This window comes from Quercus robur, chromosome 6, assembly GCF_932294415.1.
Source record: "Quercus robur chromosome 6, dhQueRobu3.1, whole genome shotgun sequence".
Taxonomy (NCBI): Eukaryota; Viridiplantae; Streptophyta; class Magnoliopsida; order Fagales; family Fagaceae; genus Quercus; species Quercus robur.
In genome coordinates, this window is record NC_065539.1 from 1,978,572 (window position 1) to 1,989,514 (window position 10,943).

The following is a 10,943-nucleotide window of genomic DNA, read 5'->3' on the forward strand; positions in this document are numbered from 1 at the left end:
TGTACTCTTCCCTCACCTTCACTAATTAGTCACATAATAGATAATCTTCATTTTGATGTTGGCCCATATGCTTAATTTGAAAATAATAGTCTATGACTGTGTTAATTTGATAATCTTCATTTCGTTTTTGTTTTTGAATTTTTTATTCTTTGTCATAAATCTATGTTTTGAAGTTTGGTTTTACTTCCCATTTGTTTAATTCCTTCCTTTCTCCCGACAACAGTTCCTCCAACGTTTTCTACCTTAAAAGTAAAACCTTGAATGTACCCATCTATTTGGAAGATCATTCCTCTTTGCTTGATGTGGTGTATTTGGAAGGAGAGGAATAGTAGATGTTTTGAAGACTCTGAGCGTGCTTTGCCTGACCTCAAGCTTCTTTTCTTCCGAACCTTACTTGAATGGTTCTCTGTGTGGAGAAACCATCCTTTTTCTATTTTGGATTTACTTGACCTTTGTAATTTTCATTCTTGACTTGCTCCCCCTTGTATACTACCTGTGTGCTTGGGTGTATTTTTTTTTCTATCAATGAATTCTTATTACTTATCAAAAAAAAAAAAAAAAGTTCTTAAAATCTCTTTTTTTAAGATTTTCTTTTCCCATAAAACGTTTGCACTTATAGTCTTATTTGTGGTGTTGTTAAGGAAATCTTTGTTCTAAATCAAAGCCATTGCAAATGGAAAAGAGATTTTATTGAACAATGAAATAAAGAGGAAAATTTAGGCTATCATACCTTTCATTTTATTGTAGAGAACCCAATGGAAAAAATAAAATTAACAATTCTGATAAATGACATTTGAAAGTTTGAGAAGATATGCTAACTACCTATGAGGCGTTCAACAAAACCAAATGATGCTAACAAATTGCAGTGGGCAGTATTTACAAAGTTTTTTTTTTGAGATAAATATAGAAATTTTATTTGATAAAAGGGAAATACATGTACAAACACATTACAACCTTGTAAGCATAAACATAGGGGAACAAATACCTGTTCTGCAGAAAACAAAATCTGCAACAAAATAAATACAGCCCATGGACATAGAATACAGAAACAGCAACAGATATTACAATTACCCTCCTGTAAACACAGATTATGCAGAAAATCCTTTCTGTTCTGCAGAAAACAGAATATGCAGCAACAGAAATACAGCCCATGGACAACATCACAGAAACAACAACAGATATTACACTCAACCCCCCTGTAAGCACAGATTATGCAGAAAATCCTGAACCTGTTATACAGAAAACAGAATATGCAGCAGTAGAAATACAGCCATGGACATACATCACAGAAACAGCAACAGATATTACACTCAGCCCCCCTGAAAGCACAGATTATGCAGAAAATCCAAAACCTGTTCTGTAGAAAACAGAATATGCAGCAGCAGAAATACAGCCATGGACATACATCACAGAAACAGCAACAGATACATCTTTTTTCTTTGGGTTCAAATAGATGCATCGTTTTTCTTTGGGTTCGAATACATGCATCGTTTTTCTTTGAGTGTGGTGTTTCAAGTTTGTTTTAGTGTTTGTTTTTTAAGTGGGTATTTTTCCTACATGGTAGATAACTAAATCTAAATCTAAACCAATCCAACCAAGGAATTCAAACCTAAATCATATTCAATCCCCAGATTTGAAAAAAAAAAAAAAAAAAAGCAATAACTTTACCGATTATGGGGTAATGGGTATGCGGCCTCTGTTTGTGCAGCGTGCATGTGGTTCCGACAAAAAAAAAAAAAAAAAAAAAAAACCTAAATTAAGATTGAAAAAGAAAAAAGTAATATCAGCGTAACATTCAATTCTATATGAAAATTTCATGGAGAACTCAAAAACCCAAAACAGAAACGAATCATAGCCAAAATAAAATCTAAACCTATACAACAAAAAAAAAAACTCCATAAAAAGTAACATTGCATACCCAAATCTGGAAAAATAAAAAAGAGAGAGAAAAATGTACCCATGCCGGTTTCAACAATCTACAGTTCCCTCTCTCAATCATTCTATGCTTTAAAAACCCAAAACAAAAACAAATCAAATCTAAACCTATCCAACAGGCAAACTCAATTAAAAGTAACATATCATACCCAAATCTGAAAAAATTTACCGGTGTTTCTTTTATTTAATATTAACCGGTTTTTTTTATTTATTTATTTATAAGGAAAGGCTTTTAAACTGTGCGTAGCATTGCCAAGCTATACAATGTATCGCTTTTTTAACAAAGGGCAAAACAGAGATTTCAACCTATACCAACTCATAAAGGGCCTATAGGAAGGAACCTCTGTGGTATTCCCAAATCGCTCTGATTATTCAACCAAGGCCTCCTCAGTGCACCCATAAGGTAAACCCTAAATTATGATCTCAATCCTTGTCTTTTTACTTATTTCATTTGTTTATTCTACGTATCATTTCGTTTCTACTATCTCGTTGCTTAATTTTCTCGTAGATTAACTGAAATATATTTCTGTTGTGTTTTTTGTCTTCTGTTTGGTTGTTGAGAAAATGATTGAAAATAGTTTAAATCGAATTATTGGGTATCGGATTTAAGACTTAATGACTGAGAAATGAAAACCCATCTGGGCTTTATACGCAAATACACTTCTATGCTTGGATTTGAAATCTTTCCTGATTTTGCAACCGGTAAAAGTAAGTGGAAAATTTTTGGATTTGATTTTATTGTACCTATTTTTGCCTGAAAATTTGTGGGTTTTTTTTTTTTTTATGTATTTATATTTTTTTTCTATTTTAATAAAAAGATGCACAGTTTTGCTTGTATTTGTTTGGCTGAGTATTTTTCAAGAAGACCTGCGAGCTTGGTAGGTATTTCGAATTCAGCGTTGTGAATTAGGAATTTTGGTTGATTATAAACGAAATTATTCATTGCCTAGCTATTTTGCTGCTTTGTCGGTTATTTGAATTTTCAATAACTAGTTTGTCCAGGTTCTGATAATGGGCTGCACTCAGACTGTGTATATTCCATAATCAAACAGTTTCGTTTAGGTTTTCTTAGAAAGATATAAAAGGAGGCTATATATTTTCTTGGAGCTGATAATTGGACAAGAAAAACTTTGAACTATAACCTGAACTTGTTATGACAGACCTATATGATGTACATAAAGGTTATTGTGCTGAAATAGCTGAAAGAAGTTTAAAATTTTTCCCAGAAAATGTGAAGAGTAGAAAATTTTCTTTCTTATAAACAAATATATTAGATTCCCTGGTTGAAATCTGCTCTTGATTATACAATTCAATGCCTGGGTATGATGCTGGTCAGGTTGTAATTAACGTTGATTCTAGCAGCACCTTGTATCAAGATTTTCACCTTATAGTAGAGTGCAATGTCTAATTTGTCTGTGTTTCTTTCCAGGCTGCACTGAAACTGATGTCAATCTGCAATATATTATGCAGCAGAGACACTAGTTGATTGATCTGATATGAAATAGAAATGTAGTTTGTTTGCTTATTCACAAATAATTTTTTGCTGAGTAATTTTAATTGATTGGCTTGTTACTTGAACATTGTGCGTCTTAACAAGAAAATAAAAACTGGAAATTATATGTTTTCTACTTGCAGATTTTACAAGCTTCCAACAAATAAGCAAAATGGCTGGTTCCAGGGTTGCTCATGCCACCTTGAAAGGACCTAGTGTTGTCAAGGAGCTATGCATTGGGATGGCACTTGCTTTGGCTGCAGGTAGCCTCTGGAAAATGCACCACTGGAATGAGCAGAGGAAAGTGAGGCAATTTTATGACTTGTTGGAGAAGGGTGAGATCAGTGTTGTTGTCCAAGAAGAATAGATCTTTGTAATTTCTGTCCTGGTTCAATGGACACGTTTGGCAGTTTGTTGATCATTTTGTGCTCCCCTCTATTTGGCTCTTGAACCTAAGATGAGCTTAGTTTGGATTTTAAGTGAATAAATGTACTGATTTTGCTTTAGATATAAAACACATGTAAGTTTCATGATATTTGCATGTGGTTGGTCTTATGATTTTGCTCAAGTGAAAGATGTAATTGTCCGCTGTTATGCTGCATGTCATGGGTGTTCTGCCCATAATATCTTTTAAGCTCGAAAATAATCCAATGAAATGAAGCTCTCACAAATGAGCAAAACTTCAAGTTGTATGCACTGTCCTTTGTTTGATTCTATATATCAGGGTGACTTATTTGCGTGCAGTCGTCAGATGCAGAGCAATTTGTTTCAGTCTTACGGCTACGGGCAAGTTGTACAATTGCATTGAGAAGTATCAAGTATGTGTCTGTTTTGACGCTGAAAATGAATGCAACATTGCTAGTTTGCTATTAATTTAAGTGGAGTAATGCGGATGTGATGAACTGGGCCCTTGCACAAGGATCATTTGCAAATTTGCAAAAGGGGCCGGATAAAGCTATTTTTGCTCTGAGATAATTCAGGAATTTGTTGGCGTCATTCTATAGGCAACATGCCTGCTTAAAAGCGAATAGGGATAATTTCATTAATAATGCAGAGGACAACGGTGACAAAAATGAAGGTGGAAGTCTCATGATACATTAAATATAAAATAATATTCCAAATATTACAGGCAATCTAAGAATTTCATGACTTTGGTCTTAATTACATTCTATAAAATGTAAAATTACATGAATAAGAAATTAATTTAAGAACCCTTGATCTAAGTTCAGAGGATAATGAGGTGATGGGTGTTGGTTTCAAGGTTAATGCGCTAGGCAATTCCAGCTGCAACATTTAAGGCACTTATAGCTATAAGTTTAACTACAAGATGGGAAAGTGTTAAATATCCACCTTGTCAAATAAATTGGTCTTCTAAACTGTGATTTCCATTCCTTAAACAAATACTATACCATACAGTATACGCAAACAAGAGCGTGTCAATATTGAAAAGATGGAGATGATGAACATAACATATGAACATTGTAAAGTTGTGATTTACAACTATGTATATGTTGGCTTTAATTCCGTGTCAAATTTGATTGTAATTCTGTTCAATCATTTCTCTGTATTTTTGTGGGATTTTATGTAAGAGCTATGTGTGAGAGTTTAGTGAATAATCTATGAAGAAGTGTTTTTCACGACTTGAATAAAAATAGAAAAACAAAGAGATGTTAACGTCGTCAGTTGAATTATTTTAATAGACACGTGGCTAAATTTTGAAAGGTGTACCTAAGGAACTGCATCTAAGGTATTGTATCTAAGTTTTGTCTAAAATAAAAATAAAAAACATACCGGGCCTTTATGCATGTTTAGTTTCATATAACCTTTTTATAAATAATTTACAAAATTAAATATTTAAGAACCTCAAAAAAGAATGATGAAATAAATAAATGAAAAAAAAAAGGAATAATAAAAAACTTGTGGCATAAATATGAGATCCACATAAATATAAATATAAATATAAATATAAATATAAATATAAATATAAATATAAATATAAATAAATAAATAAATATATATATATATATATATAAAGAGTAGCATCTAGACCTTAAGTAATCCACTCTCTTGAAGCTTCAATGGAATAGATATAATCATGTAATAGCATTCATGTGGCCTTTGCACTCGAGATAACATGTTGAAGGGTAAAGTTTTAAGATATTGAAACTTCATAGCTTGGGCTTCAAAGATTCAAGATAATCTATAACTTAAAAATGATTTTAATTAAAGTGAATATCAAGAGCCTTGTAGTTGAATTGACACATTTCCATGCACAAAGTGCTTGGGATCTAAGGGCAAAGGGTTCGTTTGCGAGATTATAACTATCTCAAACAAAAAAAATTTTAATAAAGTGAATACCATAACATGATTAGAGGCAGAACATATAAAAAAAATGAAAAGGAAGCCACCAAAATTGCTAATGCGTTTTCAAAAAATAGGATTTTTTTCAAGTGGAACGTATCAAATTTTCAATTTCTTTTGCTAATTTGGCTAACTCTAATGTATCGAATATATACGGAAACAATACTCATGGTTTTAGTTGAAATAGAATTTTAATCTCAAGCAAACTATCTCCATAAGAATGTCATTAAAATTAAATCAATTCTAAACTCAAACTCAAACTTTTAATCCAAGAAAAAAAAAAAAAACTCAAATTTTGTAAAACTTGAACTTTTTCATGTGTGTCTATTGAAGATTTGAAAAGTAGATAAATTAAAACTTTAAATTGTTGATAATTGTGTATTAGAAAAGTTGTAGATAATTCATAAAGTGAAGAGAAAAAATAAAAAAGAAAGAGAAGTTGATATCCACAATTAAGCATTTGTGTCTATCGAAAAAAATTATAAAGCTATAGAGGAAAAGTTGATAAGAGCAAAAAATTGTAAATAATTCATAAAAGTTTTGTTTCTATCTAAAAATGGTTGCATTTTGTTGCAATCATTTGACACAACAACAACTTCTAAAGCCAACTTTAAAATTGTTGCAATTTAGTGCAATCATTTGGCACAACTACAATTTCTAAGCCTAACTTTTATGATATGACTAGTATTATACCCGTGCGTTGCATGGTTTTAATTATAAAATTTTAGTATAATTTTATTGAAAAATAATAAATTAATAATCACTTGAATATAGATTATATAAATTGCATATAAATTATTGTTCTTAAAAGTATCAAGCAATCACACAACATATTTATATGAAAAAATTCATAAATTTAATAATTAAAACCCTATGGAAACTTAACCAAAGCTATTTCATTTGCCAAAAAATAAACATAATTCTCTTCTAATCAATATAAGAATACATTAAAAGAACCGTATATATAGAAAATTTTCAATTGAGAAGATGTTAGATTTCTAATCAAATTAGGAATTATAAGAGAAATAGAATTATTAGGAAAAATATATGTATTAAAAAAATTATAACAATTAACGTTTTAAAAAAAAAAAAAAAAACGTAAAAGTTTTGTTTCTATCTAAAAATGGTTGCATTTTGTTGCAATCATTTGACACAACAACAACTTCTAAAGCCAACTTTAAAATTGTTGCAATTTAGTGCAATCATTTGGCACAACTACAATTTCTAAGCTTAACTTTTATGATATGACTAGTATTATACCCGTGCGTTGCATGGTTTTAATTATAAAATTTTAGTATAATTTTATTGAAAAATAATAAATTAATAATCACTTGAATATAGATTATATAAATTGCATATAAATTATTGTTCTTAAAAGTATCAAGCAATCACACAACATATTTATATGAAAAAATTCATAAATTTAATAATTAAAACCCTATGGAAACTTAACCAAAGCTATTTCATTTGCCAAAAAATAAACATAATTCTCTTCTAATCAATATAAGAATACATTAAAAGAACCGTATATATAGAAAATTTTCAATTGCGAAGATGTTAGATTTCTAATCAATTTAGGAATTATAAGAGAAATAGAATTATTAGGAAAAATATATGTATTAAAAAAATTATAACAATTAACGTTTTAAAAAAAAAAAAAAAAAACGTAAAACTCATCACTTAGGATGCATATTTATCCAAAAAACTTGGCAGTTAGGACTTGGGAGAGTTCTATTAGACATAGAATTTCAAATTATATTGAAGTTAAATTATAAGAGAAATTATTAGATGGTTTGGAATTAAAGAAACACCTATCCTATGTGAAATTCTAATCAATTTTATATATATATATATATATATATTGTTAAAATATGTTTCTATCCCCAAAAATATATATATAGCGTATATTTTTTTTTCTTAAATTATTTTTTTATCTATAATTTTAAATTTTAAATAAAATATTAATGGTTACACGATCCTAATCTAAGTAAATTAGTTATTTTATCCATGTTTCTAAGGATTTTTTTTTTTTTTTTTTTTAACGTGTCTTATCATTTTAAATCTAAAAAAAATATGAATTAGACCTTTTTTTTAAGTGTAGTATTTAAAAACTGAGAAGAATTAGATTACACTATGTCTATGTCACTGCAATTTAAGACGAATTAGACCTCTTTATTTTTAGTGTAGCATACGTCGTTGCAATTTAAGATGCATTAGACTTTTTTTTTTTATATATATATATATATATAATACACTATACTTAAAAAAAATAAGGATTACATGGATAAGATGAAGAATTTGGATTGTAATCAAATAAATATTTTTATCAATTTGGAAATTATAGGAGAAGAAAATTTTTATATACATATATATATATATATATATTTTAAATCTAAAAATTTTAAAAAATTTATACAATATGATGAAGCCACTTGACGCACCACGATTTCTAATCCCAACTTTTATTATATAGTATAGTATATGATATGATATTCATATGAGATCTGTTTTAATAAGTGAGATTTGAATAAATTATATCTACAAAAATTTTATACTTTAAAAATTATACCTAGTAAAATAAATTAATCAATAAATTAAATAAACCAAATTTTAAACCTTGTCAAGAACACAATTAATCCTCGAAGCTGAATCATTACATCCCACTGCTTGGACTTGCTGGCATGATAGTCCAGTAACTCCAGTTAAAAGTGAAAAAAAAGAAAAAAAAGAAAAAAAGAAAGAATATATATATATATATATATATATATGTATGTATGTATATGGGCTTAGCGAGCCAGCCGAACCGGCCATCAAGGCCCAATCCAATGGAGAAAAAGGAAAGTCTAGGATCAGCCCATTGATTTATTGAGCTAGTCAAATCATCTCTTAATATAGCTTATTTTTTAACTTAAAATGTCCTTTTCATCTTTTTTGTTTTATAGATTAATTTGAACTCGTATTCTCATATTAATAAATCACTAGTTAAGGTATAGCTTAGTTCCCTTCTAACTTTAACTATCTCAAATAAAAAAGATTTTAATTAAAGTGAATACCATAACATGATCAGAGGCAGAACATATAAAAAAAAAATGATAGGGAAGCCACCAAAATTGCTAATGCATTTTTGGAAAGAAAGTTTTTTTCAAGTGGAACGTATCAATTTTTCAATTTCTTTTGCTAATTTGGCTAACTCTAATGTAGCAAATATATATGGAAACAATACTCATAGTTTTAGTTGAAATAGAATTTTAATCTCAAGCAAACTATCTCCATAAGGGGTTGTTCGGTAAAGGTATTAATTTAAATATAGTTTTTTATTTTGCAATCCATAAAATGGTAGGTCCCACACTTGAATTTTATTGTTTAGCTAATATTTTCTAAATACAGTTTTCAAAAAACTATATCCTATTTTCTTGATTTAAAACAAGATTTTGAAAACAGTTAAAGGGTGTTTTCAGGATACAAAAAATGTTTTTAATAACATAGTTGTAAATAAATTGAAAACAGTGGACCCCACATATTTGTCCAAACTCTTTTATCTCTTAAATTAAGAATTTTATCTTTATCACAAAAAGAATTCTCACACTTCAAATTTGAAACTTATCATTAAAAATAAAAAATAAAAAACATGATGAGCTCTATTCCCTTATCATTATCCACCAAAAAAAAAAAGTAATCTACAAATTCTATATGTTACTTTTTGTAAATATTTTTTTTTTAAATCTCAAAAAATGATATAGTCTCCCAAACAATTATTTTTGTTTTTAGTATTGAGAAAATTATTCTTAAAAGTGGGAGCTAAACACATAAAATATAAAAATTATTATCTGAAAACTAGTTTCAAGTTCAATTTTTTGAAAATTGTTTTTATACTATTTTGAAAACAAAAACAAAAATCCTCCTATCAATTGGGCCCTAAGAGGATCATTAAAAATTAAATCAATTCTAAAATCAAACTCAAACACTTAATCCAAGAAAAAAAAAAAAAACTCAAATTTTGTAAAACTTGAACTTTTTCATGTATATCTATTGATAATTTGAAAAGTAGATAAATTATCACTTTAAATTGTTGATAATTGTGTATTAAAAAAGTTGTAGATAATTCATAAAGTGAAGAGAAAAAATAAAAAAGAAAGAGAAGTTGATATCCACAATTAAGCATTTATGTCTATCCAAAAAAATTATAAAGCTATAGAGGAAGAGTTGATAAGAATAAAAAATTGTAGATAATTGATAAAAGTTTTATTTCTATCTAAAAATTCTTGCATTTTGGTACAGCCATTTGGCACAACCATAGTTTCTAAACCCAACTTTAAAATTGTTGCAATTTAGTGCAATCATTTGGCACAACTACAATTTCTAAGCCCACCTTTTATGATTTGATGTTCATATGTGATCTGTTTTAATAAGTAAGATTTGAATAAATTATATCTACAAAAAATTTATACTTTAAAAATTATACCTAGTAAAATAAATTAATCAATAAATTAAATAAACCAAATTTTAAACCTTGTCAAGAACACACTTAGTGCCCGAATCCCACTGCTTTTAGAGTTTGGACTTGCTGGCATCATAGTCCAGTTACAAATGAAAAAAAGAAGAAGAAGAAGATATATTATATATGTGTGTGTGTGTGTTGGGGGGGGGGGGGGGGTGGGGGGTTGGCGCGCTAGTCGAATCGGCCATCAAGGCCAAGTCCTATGGAGAAAAGGGAAAATCAAAGATCAGCACATTGATTAATTGACCTAGTCAAATCATCTCTTAAGCTCTATATATCTTTATATATTAAGAGAATTCAGAAAGTTAGTTATACCTTTAGAAAATGTCAAAAATACCTTTAAGCTAATTAGATAATCTTTATTCTTAAAAAATAAAAAATAGGGTTAAAATTGTAATTCAACAAAAACTAGCACACACTAAACTTAGTAATTTACTCTATTTTAAATCATAAATTTTAGTTTCTTAAAAATCCATTCATGTGTAACCTCACTGACAATAGATAAATTTAAATTGAAAAATTACATTAAACTCAAAATAAATAAATAAAGAGTCTCATCGCACGTGCAAAGCGCATGTGATGAGGCAAATATAGCTTATTTTTTAGCTTAAAATGCCCTTTTCATCTTTTTTGTTTGATAGATTAATTTGAACTCAT

General features: G+C 28.7%; 1 protein-coding gene and 1 long non-coding RNA gene across 2 annotated transcripts; one reads left to right on the forward strand and one right to left on the reverse strand.

Moving 5' to 3' along the window:
* Positions 1 to 884: 884 nt before the first annotated feature.
* On the reverse strand, positions 885 to 1,662 carry LOC126690533 (uncharacterized). The gene is made up of 2 exons (XR_007644653.1): positions 1,353 to 1,662; positions 885 to 1,229 (listed from the first exon to the last, which is right to left on the reverse strand). It is a non-coding gene; the product is annotated as an uncharacterized LOC126690533 (long non-coding RNA).
* A 1,908-nt stretch (positions 1,663 to 3,570) lies between these two features.
* LOC126690534 (cytochrome c oxidase subunit 5C-like) lies at positions 3,571 to 3,962 on the forward strand. The gene has a single exon (XM_050385723.1). It carries the CDS (start codon positions 3,600 to 3,602, stop codon positions 3,792 to 3,794), a length of 195 nt encoding a protein of 64 aa, XP_050241680.1. The 5' UTR covers positions 3,571 to 3,599; the 3' UTR covers positions 3,795 to 3,962.
* Positions 3,963 to 10,943: the final 6,981 nt, after the last annotated feature.

What these genes read in the sequence shown, in the direction of transcription:
- LOC126690534 (XM_050385723.1), top strand. Translation starts at nt 3,600, where the DNA reads ATGGCTGGTTCCAGGGTTGCTCATGCCACCTTGAAAGGACCTAGTGTT.